This window comes from Amblyomma americanum, chromosome 11 (genome assembly GCF_052857255.1).
Source record: "Amblyomma americanum isolate KBUSLIRL-KWMA chromosome 11, ASM5285725v1, whole genome shotgun sequence".
NCBI lineage: Eukaryota > Metazoa > Arthropoda > Arachnida > Ixodida > Ixodidae > Amblyomma > Amblyomma americanum.
In genome coordinates this window covers 76,860,800-76,882,819 of record NC_135507.1, presented here as the reverse complement: position 1 = coordinate 76,882,819, position 22,020 = coordinate 76,860,800, and the positions used below count along the sequence as shown (strand labels likewise).

The 22,020-nt window shown below is 47.2% G+C and overlaps 1 protein-coding gene across 1 annotated transcript in view; it reads right to left on the bottom strand.

Annotated features, from left to right (window-relative positions):
- LOC144109715 (uncharacterized) overlaps positions 1-22,020 on the bottom strand; it is a 54,870-nt gene that overhangs the window by 3,260 nt on the left and 29,590 nt on the right. The window contains exons 8-9 of the mRNA XM_077642513.1: positions 20,523-20,643; positions 6,727-6,900 (exon numbers count right to left, since the gene is read on the bottom strand). Coding sequence (XP_077498639.1) covers positions 6,727-6,900; positions 20,523-20,643 — 295 coding nt within the window. The remainder of the gene's footprint in view (positions 1-6,726; positions 6,901-20,522; positions 20,644-22,020) is intronic.

The window sequence follows — 22,020 nt, the reverse complement described above, 5'->3', positions numbered from 1 at the left end:
TGTGTGTGTGTGTGTGTGTGTGTGTGTGTGTGTGTGTGTGTGTGTGTGTGTGTGTGTGTGTGTGTGTGTGTGTGTGTGTGTGTGTGTGTGTGTGTGTGTGTGTGTGTGTGTGTGTGTGTGTGTGTGTGTGTGTGTGTGTGTGTGTGTGTGTGTGTGTGTGTGTGTGTGTGTGTGTGTGTGTGTGTGTGTGTGTGTGTGTGTGTGTGTGTGTGTGTGTGTGTGTGTGTGTGTGTGTGTGTGTGTGTGTGTGTGTGTGTGTGTGTGTGTGTGTGTGTGTGTGTGTGTGTGTGTGTGTGTGTGTGTGTGTGTGTGTGTGTGTGTGTGTGTGTGTGTGTGTGTGTGTGTGTGTGTGTGTGTGTGTGTGTGTGTGTGTGTGTGTGTGTGTGTGTGTGTGTGTGTGTGTGTGTGTGTGTGTGTGTGTGTGTGTGTGTGTGTGTGTGTGTGTGTGTGTGTGTGTGTGTGTGTGTGTGTGTGTGTGTGTGTGTGTGTGTGTGTGTGTGTGTGTGTGTGTGTGTGTGTGTGTGTGTGTGTGTGTGTGTGTGTGTGTGTGTGTGTGTGTGTGTGTGTGTGTGTGTGTGTGTGTGTGTGTGTGTGTGTGTGTGTGTGTGTGTGTGTGTGTGTGTGTGTGTGTGTGTGTGTGTGTGTGTGTGTGTGTGTGTGTGTGTGTGTGTGTGTGTGTGTGTGTGTGTGTGTGTGTGTGTGTGTGTGTGTGTGTGTGTGTGTGTGTGTGTGTGTGTGTGTGTGTGTGTGTGTGTGTGTGTGTGTGTGTGTGTGTGTGTGTGTGTGTGTGTGTGTGTGTGTGTGTGTGTGTGTATAGACGTGTGTGGAATGAGAGCCCTGAACCAGGCGCACCCTGACAGAAGAAAGGAGCGGCGACTTACTAGCGAGATAACGTTCGAGTGACAAACGAAATAAGGAGAACGCCAGGAAACAGTTGCTGCTTTTCCATCAAGGAGCAGATTCTTAACCATGTATCAGGCTCAAATAAGGAGCGCACATGGACCGCTTAGCGAAGAGACATCTCTTGGCGCCTAAAGAAACTGGGGGAAATCATGCATAGCCTCCAAGATTACCTAAGATTGGTGACCTCAGAGGCCATGATTTATGCGCCATCAGCGCACGCCACTTTGTCCGAACTGCATATCTTACACCATGCTCAAAGCAAGCAAACGGACTAGAGTTTCATTTTTGTTAGCTCAGTAATAGTGTCACGAAGTGGTGACCGCAGGAGCGATGAACACGGACAAAAGTTCTTCTAAAAGAAAACTGTTTAAGGTTGGTTCAGACGAGCGGACAGGATCGCGGATGGTCCGGGCGCGCCAGCGCTGTCCGCGTGCCACGTGACGTGAACGTCACTGCTCTGAGCGACCTTCGGCGGGCTGCCTTGTGCAGTCCTTTTTGCGCAGTTATTCATTTTTTCCATGAAATTGTGTCCCCCTTTTCGTGTTTCGTTCAATGCGTTGCTCACTGCGCATTTGCTGCACTGCGTACGTCGTTACTGCGTGTCTGAGCTGGTACGCCCTCCATGTGTGCCCGCTTTTCTTTGCCGTTTCTGCTAACACGAGTGAAGTTGGAAAGAAGGCCCTCAGTCACGAAGCGCCCGTCACGTTTTTAGCGCGCGTTGAGAGCTGCCAACCTATATGGAATATTGAACACGCTGACCACCTCAACGTGGCGCTAAGGAATAGGTTGTCGCAAAAGATGGCCACTGAAATGGATGTACGACATCATGAGTCGGCCCCGTACACAGTCGGTACGAAATGCTTTAGTTTCTTTTACTGAAACATTTGAGCTAAGTGGGCTTTCGAACTTGTCCTTGCGATGCATTTTAATTTGTTACGATTCCCTAAGCAGGAGGTTGTCTTGAAGGCGGTGTTTGGAAATAAGCGCCGGGACGTTTCGAAATGAACGTAACAAATTTAGAGCGGCCAGGCAGCCACGCACACACAGCCGCGCAGCAGCTCAAGCCCGCTGAGGGAGAGAGAACGCGCGGATTGCTTGCTGCATTCGTGTTAATGCTCGACTTCCGGAGCGACTCGCGAGCTACAAGCTAATTCTTTTACAAAAACACATCCTTCGTATCTACAGCAATTACCATGGTCGTTATGCAGATATTGCAACCGCCCCATTATTCCAGCGTTATTCACTTCTTCGCGCAGACAAAATTTATTATAAGAAGCTTCTGCTCACAGTACACAAAGAGAAACTATTCTATAAAAAATTCAGTGCAGATACATATCGGCACCTTCTACGGCGAAACATCCGACACAAGCCGAAAACAAGAACAAATCATGGAAAGCAGACATTTTTATATCAGTCAATTGAAATATTAAACAAGGTTGAGGAACTGTTACTTTAGCGCTCGATTGGGTACTTTCAAAAGCGAGTTAACCGCATTGCTACTAGCCGATGTTTCCTTTTCTTGATCAGGGTCATTCTGTTCCATTTTCTGTTTGTATGTACGTACATCCGTTCACAAAATGAATATATACAGTGCAGTTGTGCTATGTGTGCATTGTGGCTGTGTAGTGCGTATTACAAGTGTAATATGTTTGTACTTGTATAAATTCTGTACTTTTGCCTTGTATATGTATTTCCTTCTCTTATCACTGCTGTCGAAACTGTTTACTGTAGGGGGCTGGGACCTTTCGTCAGGTCATTGGTACCTTTAGTCCCAGTCTCCACTCGCTATGACGAGGAAATAAAGTCCAAAGTTTATTCAATGCTTCGTCACGTGTCACGATAACCGCGCTTGCGTCCGCTCGTCTGAGCCCACCCTTATAGGGCTGACTTGCGCCCACAATGGACTGAATCACTCGGCGGCGGCAAAGCGACAAGCGTGCTCGGCGGTCGTCGAACAGAATGCCCGCCGCTGTCGGCCGTGCTCAATTTAAAGCTGATAGCGAACTTTCGAGATAAAGCGTGCAAAGTTACTAGAACATTCTGGAGCAACGTAGAACTGACTCCTTCTGGATGCGATCAATCGAGATAAATCTGGCCGCGTTTTCGTCGCAAACAAAGCGATAAAGCGGCGTGGCGGCCGATTTGAAGAATGAACAAACACTGCAAAGATTCGCGGCAATAGTTTATTCGCAAGGATGTTGCTTTCCTGGATTCCGGGGAGCCAGACATAAAAGTTCAGTATGCATTATGCATAACTTTTCACGCAATGTCAGGTACAAAGTTGAAGTTTGGTTTCCTATCTTCAACGGTATTAATGCACCCGATTCTATCAACTAGTGCAAGGAAATACGTTTTCATTTCTGCTGAAATCCTCCAACAAGTTTCAGCCAGTTTTTGGCTCCACTATACCCTCAATATGGCATATAAATAACTGCGTGAACTACATAGTGGCAAAATATCAGACCTTGTAACTATCAGGCTGTCGGTAGGGAACACCTCAAGAAGAATATTGTTTCCACAAGAGGTTTTCTAAGGTTAACTTAAGCCCAGAAGCGAGGCCGCAGCACCGTATTCAAAAGAAAAATTGAATCACCCGGAAAAATATGGAAAAGGCAATTTTTTTAACCTCGAGCAAAGGGCTCCTTGTCTGCTATTACGATAGGCCGTTTTTTCAATGATGTACAAGAAAAGTTATGGTGATGAAAAAAAAAATAAACACCGTAATGTGTCGTTAATAGTCTATGGCTCGGTTGTCACGAGACTGAAAAATAAAATGCCGTATTTAATGCATATTTTTATTCGGTGTAGGCGAACAAAAATTCAAATTTGCCTCCAAACAAAACGGCTACACTTCTTCAATGTTAGATGTTCTTATTTTCCGCAAAGGTATTTAAAAACTTAGGAGGATAACCTTCAAAAGTCTCGTGAGCCTGGTAACACTCCTCCCGCTTTTTTCCGCCGTTATGCAGAATACGTCAGGCATAAATCGTTTTTTTTTTAACGCGCGCTTGGCTCAGTCCGCAGTCCCATCAGAATGAACAACCCCACGCCTCGTATAAGTATTTAATGGCCATGCCCTCTCGCCATACCCTGCTCCTCCCGTGGTAATCATCCTCGTGTTGGGGATTTTTCGGCTATTGCAACACCATCCTCCTCCCACGCTAACCACCGTCCGGATGGTTACTATAATAACTATCCTATGGTTATGCCTTCCTACGCACTCGCCACAAAGCCTCCTTTCGTGGCAACTCTCCTCGTCCGTGCAGAGTAACTATCCTCCAGGTGGTTTCCATGGCAACCGCCGACAAGTGGCGTCTACTCACGCTCTCGCCATACCTTACTGCTTCCAAGGTATGGTGGGGCTTCCTCCGCTCTCCCGATACCCTCCACCTTTCGAGGTGACCACCCTCCCGATGGTTCCTGTGGTAACCACCCACCGGTTACATTTTTCTCCGCTCACGTGATAGTCCCCTCCTTGCACGGTAAACGCCCTTCGAGTGGTTCTCACGGCAACGCAACCACCGGTTACGCTGACGAATACGGCAGACAATGACATACTCATACCCAGCAATTCTGGGCAAAAGTATTTCTGAACGGGACACCATTTATGAACGCAATTTTTTCATATAATGTAAGAATTCACTATAACAATCAACATACTCGCAGATAACCCGACGGCAGTCTCACGTTTTCGCTGTCGTCAAAAGCGTTCCCGAATGGTTTTCTATAGGGCAGACTTAACTTTTCAGTGCGACCGATGGAAGTACTTTAAAAGAAAGGTTTTTATACATGTCAGAAGAATGGGCTATTACCTTCAATATTTCCATAGCAGTGTCAATTTTCTGATTTTCAATATTTTTGTCCGAAATTGATGGACATGACCAATAACGGGCGCTTAAAAGCCCTTGCAGTTAAAAAGTTCACTGTGTAACGCGAGAATTAGCGGAAACTTGTTGCAGCCGGGTATATTAAATCGGTTATTCTCTGGCACAGTACGTGTCATGCCGCATGCTGCCATGCTGGCGTCACCGAATCAAGGTGGTCCATTGTGGTGACATCATGAAGGATGCCACTGCATGTTGACCACTCAGTGTGGCGAAGTTGTACGCAGACGACGCCGATGCCGCAGAACAGAAAAAAAGGTACCTTAGACAACAAACAACCGGAGAAGCACCTGCAGCATGATGGCGCCTTCCGTGGTGTCAGCCAGCCCGCAAAGTTTGGCGAGCGCGTTTTACGGCTTGGGCATGAGCCATGTACCTTGTATGCCTACTCCTCTCTCTTCCCTAATGGGGGTGGCAGCCATGATGGAAACGCCTCTTGGTATCTTGCCCTTGTGATGCAGACAGAATACATGCAGTACTCGTCTGGCATTCTGGCTGAACACGTTTCTAACCAGTGCTGTGATAGCGCGACAGTGCTGAAACATACCGAGAGCTTTCAGAAAGGTGTCGCCTTACATATTAGCAGATGGCTAATTAGAGTGTAGATAATGGAAGCTCACAGAGGCTGTAATAATTAAATTGGGTCGCTTTTGAACTAAACATTCCTGGCACTATATCAATACTATCGACTAATTAACACACCGTTCTCTACGTGCTTTACTTAAGGGCATTAAAAGCACAGCTGCGGTAACCTTCTGCGGCGCCTTCGTGGCCCAGTCAAAATTTCTTCAGCAAGCATTGCAACTTGTTTATAACAAGATCTTTTTTTTTTTACTTCTGACCACTCCAATCTCACGAAAGTTGCAGAAATGTTCTGTAGCGGACGTCATAGCACCGGTTGGAATCACATGATCAGAAATTATAGGTGTTGCCAGATAAGCGCGCCTTCTCTTTCGTCTGCAGAGTCACGGCTGGCTACTCAGAAGCGTTGCCTTAACAGCTGAGGGTTATTTGGACTGGGGCTGACGCCACGGTTAGCAAGAACGCCGAGAGGGTGCGCATGAGGGTAGGGGCCGCCGCTTTCGCTCTAGAATAGTAAGTGCGCTTACTCCATGGATTTGCCCTGTTGGCTATTAACTAGGACCATAGAGTTTCTTACCATTACCTGCAGGGAAGCTGGCGCCCCGTCTATGGGAGTTTTTTGCATGGAGCTTCCTCGAGACCACCTCAGCCACCATGGGCGCTCGAGGCATCATGGGGCGGAGAGCTACCGACTGCAGAACCACAAATTTTGACCAAAAATAATGAAAAAATAAACTTCGTTCGATGATTAAGAATGCGCTATAAACGTTTAATATCCTATCTATAAATTGCAACAAACGAGCAGAAAAGCATGTAAAGTTTGACCAAAATAAGAGAAAGCTTGCCCTCCTATTGGCCAAGTATTGCACACCACGAAGACCAATATGTCGTGCTTAACAGGCGCACTTTTAAATAGAAATATGTTAAAAAAATATTGTCGCTTAAAAAATTTAAAGATTTTTGGTGGAATTTCGGAAAGCACATACATTTTATTGGCGTTATGTGCTGTTGCGTTTTCGCTACTATGGCTTTTGCACACTACTTTCACGCCCCAGTCGTCTGCGCGCAGAGCGTGCCGTGGATGCGGAATGGGACATCTCAGTAACGCCACTCTGTGTTTCCGAATAAATCCGACTGCTCCGCACCAAGTAGCTCACCAGCCCATAATGCTTAGAACGTCCATGGTGGCTAGGGTGCAGCGCCGCCAGCTTTCTCTCTAGTTAATAGTAAGAAACTCTATGACTGGGACCGCTGCCCTGAATGGCGGCGCTGGCGTCGTCAGTGGCCTGTACTATACGCCAGCAGCGCCCCGCGGCAAAGGCGGCGGGGAGCGGGAAGCTCGGCGAGTGAGACTTACTGTGTCCAGGCTGGTCAGGGCCATGCCGTCGCACATGGCGTTAGGGATGCCCGCTGGGTCGCTGGGGGCGGTAGGCAGACGGTAGGCAAGCACTCCGAACTGGTAGGAGAGGCCCACGATCGCTTTCGGGTTGCTGTAGGCTGCGTCTTCGGTCACCAGTTTGGTGTGCTCGATCTGCGCAGTTGGCTCTGTCATGTTAGCTTCCAGCATCGATCAGCTTGGTAGGAAACGAAGCTTGTGGTTTTTATCTTTACCCGAAGGCCGAACACACTTTCAAGCAAGTTATAATTACTTTTATCCCTTCTCTTGCTACCTGGCTTCTAGCATCGAATCAAGGTGACACACGTACGCACCAATCACTGTGCAGCAATTAGAGGCGGCTAGACACATACACTCAATAGCTAGTCAAGTGCCGTTCGTTGGGAAAGTAGTGAATGCAACGAGAAAGTTTTGTGTGAGCGCCTTGCAGCAATTGGCAATTCATCAGTAGCTAAACACTGAACTCTATGCCCATAAACATTTGTGTAAACACGCGAACATAAACAATGACTTTACTGTATGTGCGTGGGATACGTTGTTTGTAATTACCGGGAACAAAATGCCGAAATTCAGCGCTATGCACTCAATTTCGGACATTTTTTTCGCAAATCTACCCAACAGCAGCTGTACTCAACGTAGAAGGCCTGACCTCATTGCTCTCAGCTCCATGAGCGTATCAGACGCGAATGTCTTCCAAAGTTAGGCTGTGATTTACGACTGGTTGCTGAAGGGTGCCACACGTCTTGGTCAAAAGACTTAAGGCCACAGCGTTCAGTGCAGCGAAATAAATGTTCCTAGAATGCTCCATGTAGCGAATCATTAAAAACACAAGCCAAGCAGGAAGCTTCTCTACAGCAAGAAGAAACCCTCTGCTAGCATTTAAAGGTCATTCGATCTTTAATAGCGCCGCAATGGCTCTGTTATGCGGGTGAGGCAAAAGCCTTTGGCCTTAAAGCTTTTGACCAAGACTGTACCTCTCACAAGCTAGGCGGGTAGATATTGGCTAAAAGTGGAAGCCTTTTTTCTTTCTCCTTTGCAGTTCTAGGCTTTGAGCAGTGCCTAGCAGTTCGTGCAAATGCTGCAAGTAGCGTGAAAACTTCCTAGGCTCCAGAGTTTCGTACCGGTCCAAGTACATTGTTTTCGTGCGTGAGTTACCCTGACAAAAAAGTTTTCGACCGTCCACAGACACCTGTCTATAAAGTCTATAGAATCTCTATAGACAAACCATAGACAAGTCTAGAGGCAATACACATGCTATAGAGAGTCTATAGACAATCTATAGATTTGTGGCCATATACATTTAGTAGTTTTGTCTGTCCACCGACACCTGTCCACAGACACCTGTCTATAAAGTCTATAGACTCTCTATAGACAAACCATAGACAACAGTCTCTAGTCCATACATATGCTATAGACAGTCTAAAGATTTGTGCCCATATACTTTTAATATTTTTGTCTAAAGACTTCTTAAAGACTCTGTTGCCTTCCTATAGACATTTCTTTTCGCCTATCCATAGTCTATAGACTGCGTATAAAAAAAGTCTGCTGAAAATGTATGGCCATAAATCTATAGACTGTCTATAGCAATTGTGATGATGATTATGGATTTTTATGGAGCAAGGGTATCTATGGCCACGAGCGCCATTATTTTCGATTTCTCAAGGTGGAGTCAAAGACCCATTTTCCAAAGCACCAGGCCAGGGGAAAGCTTATACCATCGTATCACTGGTAGGTGCCCGGCGGCACAGGGGATCGAACCCAGCACCTTCCGCATGCGAGGCGGATGCTCAACCACTCGGTCACCGCTGCCGTACCTATAGCGTTTGTATTGCCTGCGGACTGTTCCCTGGGATTTGTCAATAGAAAGTCTGTAGAATTTATAGACAGAAGTCTATAGACAGAAGACTGTCTAAAACATTTTTGGGAGGGTAAGATGATAAGCACTCAGGTTGGAGGATAAGAAGGGGGGGAGAGAGGCAACGACTGAGACGCCATATATTGTCCTCTAGTGTCTGTTGACTATTCCCAGTCGTCTTCACGTCAACGCACACTTCTAGATATGTGATTACCTTTCATCACCATTTTCCTCATATCTTGGGAAAATTGGCCAGACAGCAACCATCCGAAAGTGGGAAACGTGTCGGATCCAACCAGCAATGACAGGCTTTGGTTTTTTTGTCGCAAAAGGAGGATTTTCACACTCATAAGATTTGGCTTAATGCGAACCTTGCGAATACGTGCAAATCTATCGGTTGGTAGTACTATTCAGCAGCGGACGGTTAATGGTGAAGATACCGGTGCGGCTATAATAAGGTGAAAGACGGATGCGTGAAATTATATGAAAAAAAGCTTCTGTAATTTTCAGTACACAGTTGGCCTGGGGAGAAAATATGCGGAAAAGGCGAGGGGATCACCCCTCCTGTATGTGGCTAAGGAGGCGGACGAACGGCTTACTTAGCGCAAGCTACGCCAGTAGTACGCCGGCCTCCGAACCCAATCATTTTCTGTGCGCTTCTAACGTCCAGCATGTACTTTTATGGCATACATGGGTCCCAGAGCAGCCTTCGGCAAAAAAAAAATAGAAAAAGCGGACAAAAAAATTGTCAGTGGCTTGACTTGGCTTACCCTGGAATTCAGAGAAAAAGCCTCTGCACACTTGAGCCTCGTTTACATGAACCCGAAAGCGAGGGTCGAGTCAAGGGTACGAGCTGAGCAAGGTCACCTGAAATCAACGACTGCGTGTTTACATGGACTCGATTTTCAGCGAGTCGAGACCGATTAAACTGCAGCGACACCAAGAGTTGAGCAGCGCAGCGGGAGAGGGCAGTGGCAGCCTCCGAGATTGTGGCGCCGCACCACTGTCTCGGAGGCATGACGGCAGAAGCGAGGAACACGTTCGCATTCATGATCTCCCCTCCCACTAAACTCTTCGACTCGATCCGGTTTACATGCTACCTGCCGTTGAGGTCGAGCGAGTCAACCCACCCCCTGCAGCGGAGTTGATTGGACTCGCTACCTCGACTCCCGGACCCGACTTTGAGGTGTTTACATGAACCCAGTAACCAGTTTTAAACTGAACTCCTCAACTTAACCCCGTCTTGTAAACGTTGCTTTGGTTACTCATCACGTGGCTTCACATCACTCCGTAGATTGTTCTTAAGTTCAAAGGTCAACCCAAAGGTCACCCAGTGTCAAAGTTCAAAGATCAGAGGTGGAAGGCCGACTAAAGGTTATGGGTCAAGGTCATAGGTCAAGGGTTCGACACCATAACTGTACCACACATGGTCAGACACGGCTATCCTTGGTTGGGCTGAACCTCTTTCAAGGTCGTTGTGCTGCCTGCTCAAAGACTGCTTTACCTAGCGCAGATAATCTTTTCGCTTAAAAGGTTAGACTACCGTAATTGTCGCGATTTCAGTGCTTTTCACTGCTTTTTCTATAACTTTCATATATGGCACGTATAGGCGATTTTCACTTACTACAGGCGACGCCTTAGTCGAGCCAAGGTCGATCCAAACATAAGACTCTGCTGGGTATCAAGTCATGTCGGCATAAAGGGCAATGAAAGAGCAGATTTGTATGCTGCTCAAGCTTGTGACAAGCAAATTAAAAACATAAATATGCCCTATAGAGATTGCATGAACTTACTACATAGTAAAGCAAGAAAAAAATGGCAGTCCACTTGGAACATACATAACTTCACCAGCGAAAGAACGGGACACCAGGAGAAGAAGAAGACAGGACAACGCTGGACTGACAACTGAAGTTTAATCGAGAACACGTCCTGGCTCACCAAACGACGCATGCGTATCAGGCTCACAAAAAACCCTAAAAGACAAAAAACCTATGTGGCGAATCACCCAGGAGAGGATGCACGCACCATAATTGGCAAACAAAAACAAACAAAAGGCACAAAAGCACAAAAAACACAATTTGCCTGTCAACCTTGCACTCGTACACTTTTGCTAAGGAATCTAAATTCCTTGTCAGTGAGATATAAAGACGGTGCACTGACGCATGTGTCACTGCCTTGCAACCTAATATGGTAGGCCTCCAGGATTTCCCTCTCCTCCCTGTTTTTTCCTTTTCCGATGACTGACATGTTGTTAAAAGCTGGAACGCAGTCTTTGCAACTCCTGCAGTGACGTGGGAGATTATTCTGATCAGGTAAATTTCTCAGGGAATTGTTATGTTCTCGTGCCCGGTCATTAACGCATCTGCCAGTTTGGCCCGTGTACACTCTACCACATGATAGGGGTAACTTGTAAACGACACGAGTCGAACAAGCAACGAACTTGTTGGCATGCTTCACAGTGCAGCTCTTGGGCTTCCTCCCCTCACTGGCCATCGCGATACGAAATTATGTGTTTTTTGTGCCTTTTGTTTGTTTTTGTTTGCCAATTATGGTGCGTGCATCCTCTCCTGGGTGATTCGCCACATAGGTTTTTTTGTCTTTTAGGGGTTTTTTGTGAGCCTGATACGCATGCGTCGTTTGGTGACCCAGGACGTGTTCTCGATTAAACTTCAGTTGTCAGTCCAGCGTTGTCCTGTCTTCTTCTTCTCCTGGTGTCCCGTTCTTTCGCTGGTGAAGTTATGTATGATACACACCAACTCGCCCACATTGTTACCTTGTTACCACTTGGAACAACGAACTAAATAACAAACTACGGTTAATAAAACCAGTCCTAGGTGAATGGAAGTCATGTGTGCACCAGAAACGTTTCAAGGAGGTGATTATCTGCCGTCTCCTGATAGGTCACACACACAACTTTCTGCTAAAGAAAGAAGACGTGTCAGTTTGTACATGCGGAGATGAACTATACAGTCAATCACATTTTAATTTCATGCTCTAAACTGGAAAAGCTACGGAAAAAGTGTTTTTCTCCGTTTTATAATCAATGCATCCCTTTTCATCCAGCACTACTCTTGAGTGATAATGCAATTGTGGACATGACTTGCATTTTAAGATTTTTAACAGAAGCTAGCTTTCTTAAAAATATTTAAATCATGACCCAGTACTTCGCCTGATACACCTCAGCCAATTCTCATTTCTGAGAAAAAGGGTGAGGTCTTTATTTTGTTGGTTGGGAGCCTCGAGATCCTTGCCCTGGTAAGGATGGCCGCTGGGGTTACCCGACCAAATTTAAATGTTTTTAATAGTACCCATTCCTAGAATCTTTTTTCTTCATCATCATGAGGTAATTCTAAGTATTTAAGCACTCTGCATCACCGACAATTTTCACATTTCTATAAAATTATCCAGAGATTTCGCCTATACCTCGAGCTTGGCGCATGATGGCCTTAGTTGCTTGTGCGCCATAAAACCCAACACAACACACAACGATTCTCGACCGTATAATGCAGTTTTACGGCATCCTATAAACACCGGAAGGTGTAAAAACGTGAGGACAAGGGTTCATCTTACATTACGCAAATCCAGAGCTTAAGGGGTGCCATAAGTGCTTCGCAACGCGCCTAATAAACAAACCACCGTTGCCCAGTTACTTTTGGCAGAGACTGTACATTCGGTGTTTACAGCTCTGAAGCGGTGTACTGCGGGACAAGTCATAACGCGCAAGTGCTATGTTAAAAACAGGGTGCCAGTTTCGAGTTTTCATTTCTACGCAGCTTCCCTCCAGCGCAAGCACGTCGGCGCTTGTCCCGCAGTTCACCGCTTCAGAGCTGTAAACACCGAATGCACAGTCTCTGCCAAAAGTAACCGGGCAACGATGGTTTGTTTATTACGCGCGAAACAGTACTAACTGCTGTAAAATTCTGTTTCGTTTGCTCTGTAGAAGACAGCTGTAGTGTCCCAATACAAGCCTGCTCACATTTCTAAGTCGCGGCGTGGCCTCAATATTGGACGCTTTTAACATACCGGAGAGGGATTAGCGTAGACGTACACCTGTTTGCCGGACCCCTCCAGTGCACGCACAGTGGCTCCCTCTGGCGCCAACAATGCCAGTGCGCGTGCGCAGGAGGGGTCCGGTAAACCGGTATACGTATCCGGTATGCGAAAAACGTGTATACTAGAGTCACTAAATAAAGACTTAGAGTACCATCACTGCAGCACGGCTACAGTGCTCTAGAATATGGGTAGTGGGTTCAGGGAGCGGCCAGCGGTGAGGCGACTTGTGTCGACGATACCAGATGGCGCCACCAGAGCATGGGCTGTATGAAATGCGGCGCGCGGCGCCTTGGATGCGCGCTGTGCATAGAATCGTCTTGAAATAAGCAAGGCTCTGTCTTTTAAAACAGGTCCTACAAATAGGTGAAGCTGTACACAGATATTGTCGGCGAATAAAGAAAATTAGATGTAGTAGTAGCCAACAGCCGATAGCGCGGTGGTGCGGACGAGCGGCCCCGTTAATGCTTCGCAACGCTGATCGTGCTCTTTTGCAGGTACGGCTCCCATATTTCAACGTTAGTGCATACTAGTATTATCGCCACCCATAGGAAAGGCTGAGTACAGGGAGAGGAGCAAACATTCTATCGATCATCGGGGTTATCCAGCGGCCAACTCGAAGCTGTCGGCAAACGTGGCCGAGTGTACTCCAGCTTGAGCCATCGGAAGTGTTTTAGTAGAGGGGCGGGGCAACAAGAAATTGGAATAAAAAAAAACGCTTCACTTAGAGACCGTTGTGTGTACAGCGTACTATATGTGAATACGATAATTTTAAGTGTGGTATGCATGCCTCTGTTTTGTAAAAAGGAAAGGAACGCCGACCAAAGGTTGTTGTTAAAAAAGACGTTCTGGCTTCCCTATGGAGGCCTTGATAACTCTGATCAAGGCTTCCGTAGGGAAGCCGAAAAGTCTTTTTTTCTAACAACCTTTGGTCGGCGTTCCTTTCCTTTTTACATGAATCTTCTACCTGACCGGACGAGTTTTCGTCGAACTTTAGATTTCATGCCCCTGTTTTAATTGTTGTTGTGATGCATGCATTTTTTTCATCAAAACGAAGGGTCAATTGCCGCCGATGTATAAACGCTGATGAATGCAAGACAAGATAAAATAACTTTTATAAAACAAAGCACTCCTTTATTGCAGCGCTCCAACTATGCACAGTGTGAGACATATTCTTGAATTTCTCAAAGGAATGCCGTGTTTTCTTGTTTGCACAGTACATTTAGCCGCGCGACTATGAGCACTTATTTGCCCATCTTAGCATGAAGCTTCTTTTTCCTGCGAGCTTCTCGCGACTCATTGATTGATTTAACATAAAAATGCAGCCTTGTCAAAACATAAAACTTGAGAATGCTGACTGTGAGCGCTTCTGAGTGCTGGCTGCACCCTACACCACATGAAATCTGAGATTTTCCCAGCACCATAACATCTACTATGCTGTTACTGCACAGCTTTTCCTGACTAAAAAAAGTTATGAAAAGGTTTTCCAGCCTTCTCACCATCAAAAAAAGCACACGAGACGGGTAGAGCAACCCTCGTTTGTCACAAATTGCAGTAAACTCACTGCAAACTCTCTGGCTCCACGCATTGATTTTCGCCCATTCTTAGCTTGCAGTACACAGTACCACTGTAATCAGGTATGCGATGGCAGCTCCAGTATTCTGAAGGAACATCCAGTTTAGAAAAATCGTCCGGCACCGATGCTTCGTCAACTTCACAAGGGTCTTGGTCGTTCGCCAACACGCTACTCTCAGTGTCAATGCCCGGACACCTCGATTCCTTGTTAACGTCGGAAGCATTACTTTGTGGTCTTTTCGCTTCATTAGGATATGTACTTGTGCTTTTCCTCTTTCTAGGTGGTCTCTGTAGCGGTGTTTTCTTTGACAGATAGCTGGGCAGCAAAGTTGGCACCGCATCGGGTAAAAGTTCCGGCTTTCCACGCGGGATGCGGACTTCTTTGCCGTCAATGATGTGTATAAAGACCCTCACAATGCATGATGGCTCGAAATGTAGCTCACACACACAGCAGTTTTCGTCCAAAACCTTATCTTTTCGATGAAGGTTGCGTTCCCACTGCTTCCGTCGGTTCTCATCCTTTGGCACAGCGAAGAGCGACGGCTGATCGCCTTTCGTCCACTGGTATCCCGTTTTGCACCCGGGAGCAAAACAATGCCGTTGACGCCGACGATTCGGCATGACCGTAGTCTTAACGCCGCGAACTCACAAAGAGGAAAAATGCACCGCACAAAAAGCAACAAACAGCTGCAGGCAGCTTGGCGGGACTGCTAGCCGCGCGCGCGGGCGCGCCGAGCCTACAGCCCACGCTACAACAGCGCCACCGCTTACATCCGGGACCTGTCGACACTCGCCGCCTCACTGCATCGCATGGAGCGCGCCGGCTCCTGAACCCACTACCCATATTCTAGAGCACTGTAGCACGGCGGTAAGCAGGGGCGGCCATTTTGTTGCTTATCATTGTTGCCAGATTGCTGCTTCAGCGATATCGCCGCTAACTTTGGCCCGGCCATTTTGTAAACAACGCTGTTAGCCACCCTGCGCTGCGGCGGTGATCGTAGCCGTACGGCATGGAAAGCGGAAAGCGCATGAAGCGTTTTCCATCATTCTGCGAGTTGAAACAGCCAACAACGCAGCAAAACGGCATCCTCGTATGCTCTTGTGCAGCTGAAATGCTGCGAGGCGCGGAATCCCTGGTCACTGAGTCGGTCACCGGCAGCACTCGCAGCGTCGCAGCACTAGGACTACCACAGTTGCCCGACTGAAAACGCATAAGCCACAAAATGGCAGCCCCCATGAACCGTCGCAGTGTAAACAAATATCACGTGATGCAAACTGACCAATGATCGTGGCGGCGGCACAGAACAATAGGAGAAAAGAGTGCCGGTACTCTAAGTCTTTATTTAGTTACTCTAGTGTATACCATCGAGTAGGAGCGCGCCCTCGGAGGCGGGACGGCTCAGGTACTAGATACTGCTTTCACCTCGCGGTAATCTAACACCGACGCGTAGAAATAATCAGTTGCAACTAACCGATTGGTTCCAGCGCGTAAACCAGCCCTTTGCCGGCGAGTTAACTTGAGCCGCCTAGGCCCTGAATCTTTATTTCTTGCCCACTGGTCAATACTTTCTCAAATATGAGCTCGTCTCTCGGCGCGTTGGCCCCTAGGCGGTTTTACTTTTCGTACCATGGAATATGAGTGTTCAGAATAAAGAGGAGCAAATGCGAAAATCTTACACGCAGAGAAGAAAAAATATAATGTCGGTGCATTAATGGCAGCTTGAGTCACGGCGAGGTGCATTGCGATTGAACTGCGGTAGTAGCAACTACAACGACCAGCCTCAATTATCGCTCTAGTCGTTCAAGTAAAACCCAGGAAGGTTGTAACGGCACCGAGTCCTTTCCTAGAAAAAACAAGTCGGCTCCTTGAAAACGGCGCGAACTTACGGACATCGCCGCAGTGACTGGCTTGATAATCTGAAGTTTTTGAACCCAAAACTACTTTCTCTTTCGAGCCGCTAGCAGTGGTTAAGGAATGGAATGATACCTCCTGGCTTTTCATCTCATTGACGTGCAAAAAGGCGCGCAGCAGTGTTGCCGAGCTTTATTTTTACCACGACGCTCCTCGGACGACATTCGAAAGCGCTTGTTGCGGCGCACCAACAGCACGCAGCGGGAATCAGCAAGGTGAGTTCTCCGTAGACAGGATCGCGGCACTGCCGAAGTGTGTAGTGTCTATGTCGTGAGAATCGCCAAAATTTTGACAGAAAAATTGGCAGTGGCTCAACTTGGCAAACTCTAGTACTCAGCGAAAAGCAAGCACGCTTACTAAGCGTCTGACGCTCGTCCATGGCAGCTCCGCTACACGCTCGCGACAGCCGTTCTATTAGTATACCTACATGACTACGTGGCTATGACGTAGTATCACATGGTCTTACGACACCTCCATCGGATGTCATCACGTGGCTTCACATCACCCCATCGGATGTTCTGAAGGTCAAAGGTCAACCCCATGATCACAAAATCTCCAAGGTCAATTCAGGGTTAAAGGTAGACTAAAGGTAAAGGTCAGGGGTCATGGGTTCGACGCCATAACTGCACTCCATATGGTCATATACAGCTAACGTGGTCGGACTGAAGGTCGTTCAAAGTCATTCTCCGGTCTATGTGACACTGCTTTACCTAGCGCAGTGAAGTTTTTCGCTTCAAAATCACTGCAACGTCTGAATGCGCCGACGAACAACTCTCAAATGAGCAGACATATGTTGACGTGCGCTGTCCATCTTTCTTAGACTAGTTCACAGCGCCGCCGCAGCATACCGTCGATTTCCAAAAAATCGCCAATAGACGTGGTGTGGTTGCTTTGTTGGGCCACTTTCACGCAGTCATTGGGCTACATATAAATATTTGAGTTTACAAGGCAATGCCTACCAACCGATTTAATTACTAATGTGGCGAGAAAATTTGAGCACGTGTGTACAAAGACAAGATTTTTCACGAGGTGCAATGTGAATACAAAATGGCCCATTCAAACTGCATTCGCGGCAAGTGAAGGTGTTCAAGTGTGTGATCATATGATTTCAAGCTTGCTAATGAAATATTTGAGTGTAGAGTGCGTGTTCGCCGCTTCAGCATAGGCATCAGTAGAAGCTGCACTGAGTGGCGAAAATGCAGTCCATGTTTAGAACCATCACATTGCCGACATTCTAAGGGCTGAACTAAAGCATTACGCATGAGTATTTGCAAGGAATCAGAATGAATGTTCTTTGTATAGATCCAGTATTACTTATAGATTTCTGTTGCTCCGGAGACATGGCAAAATACAAGTATGTAGACGCAGCATGACTCAGTTCTTGCTCTTCTGTTTCAACACGGCAAACATCTTGCTTTCAACCGAGTCGTTGCTTTAGAATCGTTACTCGATGGTTATCTCACACACGTCTGGCATGCGCACAAGCATGCGGTAGCAGTACACTGATACCAGTTGGTCTGCCATGAGCCAGCAGGCAGCTTGATTTACAGTAGACTAAAAAAACTTGAGACACCTAATTCTTCATTGCAACTTCTTTCAGGGAGTGTTGGTACTGTTAAACAAGTTTAAATTTAACGCTAAGCCCACAAGAAACGACTAGCGGGAACAATGTTTAAATGCATTGTAAAAACTTAAATGTCTGTCCAGCTTTTGATCACATTGTGTTTCTTTATCAAATACTGATACAAATACAAATTACGTAGGATAGTTGGTTTTTGAACATGTAATATGCTCACTTCTATACAGAGTCATTTTTTTATTGCACACACAAGCCGGGTTTCCCTGTATATAAAATTGCATATAATATTGTTTTCTTGCCATATTACAACCATGTATCAGCACAGCTCTACCTTGTTATGGTCTCTTGGGCCTCGTCAAGCTGCCCCGAGCAGCTTTTGCCCAAGAGCTCCTACTATGTATATATGTAATGAAAAAAATAAATTTGATTTGATTTGATGCTTACCTTGTGCAAGATCGACACCTAACTTTATTTTTAGTTGGCAGTGCGATACTATTCGAAAACGTTGAAGCATTGGCCTGAAGTGACTGGTGTGACTTGTTTGACCCAGCTTTCTTTTCCCGGGCACTTCCCGTACACCACCTCCCACCTTCCACGGTTGGTAAGGTGGAGGCTTGTGACGTTGCTTCACTCCAGCCAGTGGGCATTCTCCAGCCTGGTGACGTCATGACCGGGCTCATGAGGTCGCGTTCCTCCAACCAATGGCATTTCTCCGCTCAGGTGACCACACTGATGGCGTCACTGCCCGCCAGCCAATCAGGATTTTCCTATACAACTCCGGACACCGCCGGTTTCTTTCTCCGATGTTGGTTTTATGCCTTCGCATAAAATCATGCCAGAGCAATGTTCTTCTCAGTATAAGCAGTACACTTACAAGGAACGGTGAAAAGTTGCCACTAGGCAGAACAACTAACGGCAGCTCCCGCTGTGCCAAACGGGGCTGCGGCAGGCTGCAAATGTCAGCACGGCGATCGTTACAGGGTCGATAGCTAAACGGCGCAAAGTTTTCAATATCGCAGCGCCCATGAATACTATACAATGATTTTAGAATTACTCCTTCTTGCATGTTATGTGCCAACGCGATTTTAACTAATGCGATTGCTCTTATTTCCCACGTGCGTTTTGTTTGCGCTGCAACCACGCAGCTGACTGACATAATCCGCTATATCTATCTGAAAAGACAGAGAGCAAAGTTGGGCTCCTATTCCAGGGTTCCACTGAGCCTAGCTGCTTCGCTTGTGTACTGCTCTAGTGCCCCTTGGGCAGTGAGCTCGCAGCTGGTGAGCCGGCTCTGCCATTGCTCCGCACTCGAGGTTTTGTGTTGGTGGACAGACAGACAGGAAAAACTTTATTGAGCAAGTGAGTTTTAGACCCAGCTGGGTCCCTGTGCCACTGCGCGGTCCCGCACTGCATCAAGTAGGTCATGCCGGGACATGACGTCGGCAGCCCGAGTCACCGCAGCAAGCTGCGGTGTCGGGTCTGCAGACATGAGCAGGACCTCCCAGTCCTCCCAGCTCGAGGAATGCGTAGTTGCGTTCGCACTCTCAGGTGATATGGTATAGCGTGGGGGTAGCCCCGCACCACGGGCATGTGTCCCTGAAATGTGTAGGATACATTTTGTGTAGGATGTGTATGTTAAAGAAAGCCTCCGCCAACTAGCTGCTTCTTGCTGTGTTAAGCCTTATGCGGATGAGAGTATCTAATCCTCCTTCCTCTGTGAAAATTCAATATCTCCGAATATCCGATCTCAACGGTATAGTGGTGACCCAGAGTATGTGGCTGCTCAGCTCGGTACGTGATCTCGCGAGTTAAGCTATCCGCCTTTTCGTTACCCTCTATTCCCGTGTGTGCTGGAATCCAGATTATCCCGTGGGTTGTGTTGTGTTTGAGATGCCATACATTACGGAGGATATTAAGAGCGGCTCTGCAGATTCTACCTTTCGTGTAGTTTCTGCATGCTTCTTTTGAGCCCGTAAGGATGTATAGTGACTTGTTTCTCCGGTAGCCTTCAGCCGCCGCCAGCGCCACGGCGACCTCCTCCGCCTCAGCTACCGTATAGCTTCCGGTGGTTGCGCAGGTAATCAGCTTGCCTGTGTTGTCTACCACTGCGGCTGTTGCTCTAATGTATGTTGAATTGCTGTTCCACGGGTATAATGTTGCGTCCGTGTACACCGTGTTTTCGAGCTTGGCTAGATGCCGTTCTACGTAATCTGCCCGCGCCTGTCTCCTGGCCGCGTGGAGATTCGGATCCGTGTTTTTCGGTATAGGGCTGACCTGGAGGGTCTTACGGATGTCGTCGGGAACGTCGGCGTATCGATCGAGGCGTCCACTCATGTCTCGACCTAACCTCGTCAGGAGCGCTCTTCCTGTGGCCGTGTCTCTGAGTCTTACTATTAGAGACACCGCCACAGGAAGAGCGCTCCTGACGAGGTTAGGTCGAGACATGAGTTGACAACGCTCGCATGGCCGCCCCCTCCCCCCACCGCCCTCCCCTTTCCCAAAAAAGAAAATGGAGCTCAAGGCAGATTATCGAGCCGAGACTTCCATAATGAATAGGCATAGCTCAAACTGGAAAGATCTAATTTTCTAGAACTTATTTTGGGCTAGATGGTTCATTGTACTCGATACAGAAAAACAGCAGCGCCGAAAAACACACACAGCAGAAGATCGACTTAGGATAGCGCTTGTCCTAAGTCGTTCTTGTTCTATGTGTGGGGTATTTGGCGCTACTGTTTTCCTGTCTCGAGTGGAAAAATGTAAGCAGGGAAGAAGCTGTTGCTACTCACCAGCCTCGGGAACTTCTTGTTCGGGGCGTCAATGGCGATCGGAGCAACGGCGAAGCAGGTCTTGTCATCGGGTATGGAACCCACCGAGGAGATGGCAATCACCGTGTCCACCTTGAAGGTACTGCGATAGAAGCACGTTGTCAACTTTTTTGCTTGCACAGCGATGCTACAAGGGCATACCGGAAACTTGTTAGGCCCACTGTATATCTTTAGTGAAGACATTTTGATAACTATGTTGCGAAGAATGCAAGCTAAATGGCTGAGCACAAGTCGAGACCGCGCTCGTCTACCAATAGAGTTGGAACGTGCGTAAGATGTGCATCACCACGACTGTCAAGTAAGAAGGAAATGTCGGGAACCGCTGGGCAAATGATAAGGTATCGTAATTGTGCGGTAGCAGCAGACCTAGCTGAATATGGCACCAGGAGGACTCCATGGGTATTAAATGGGATGTAACAAGGCTTGTGTGCTCTGGAGGACAGGTTAAGAATACAGAGTATTAAAAGGCAGGCACATACACTACGCTACCAATATTTAGCTGACAGACAAGAGTTAGTGAGGAATTCCTGATCAAGAAGGCATCAGCGGGCAACAAAGAGGAATTAAGTACCACTGAAGAGAGGGTGGCGGCTATCGTAATTATACTAATAATACGTTCAAATTGAAGGTGTTAAAGGCCTGCGCACCAAAATTCAGTCATGATCACATTTTCGAAAGCTTCATGCAGATGTCTAATCAGCAATGCTCAAAGTTAACACACGGTCATAACCATCATTATTAGCCACTGCAGAGCAAAGACCTCTCCCGTGTCTCTCCAATTAACCCTGTCCTGCGCCAGCTGCGCCCACCCTCTGCCTGAGAACTTCCTAATCTCATCCGCCCACCGAACTTTCTGCAGCCCCCTGCTACGCTTCCCTTCTCTCGGTATCCAATCCGTTCCGCTTTACGACCACTGGCGCTCTCATTAACGTCCTGATTGCATTCCGTACTGTATAGATTGCTAATCTTATCAAGATTGCTAATGACATCGCCCTCTTTGCCTCTTAACGCATACATTAAATTTTTGACTGTGCCTAGCGTTCTCTTCACTGGTCTTACGCTCCCTCCATTCTGCACAGCATGCTCTATTCTCAGGATATTGAACTTCCTTATGCCGCTTATCTAGCGCTTATGGATTAGGTTTGGTAACTCTTCCTGCAGTTACGTTCTTTCTGTGGGATTAGGGGCTTTCAAGGTTTGTTTCGTCTCCTGGGAGAGCTTGCCGATCTGCGTTCTAACCATGCTGTCTCTTGATTTCTATTAGGATGCCATTAACACGCGTTTGTTCCCTCACCCACTCTGCCCGCTTCCGATCTCTTAACGTTACACATATTTTTCTTTTGCATGGCTCGCTGAGTTGTCCTTAACTTAAGCTGAAACCTTTTCGTTAACCTCCACGTTTCTGCCCCGTAGGCGAGTACCGGTAAGATTCAGCTTTTGTACGCTTTGCTCTTGAGGT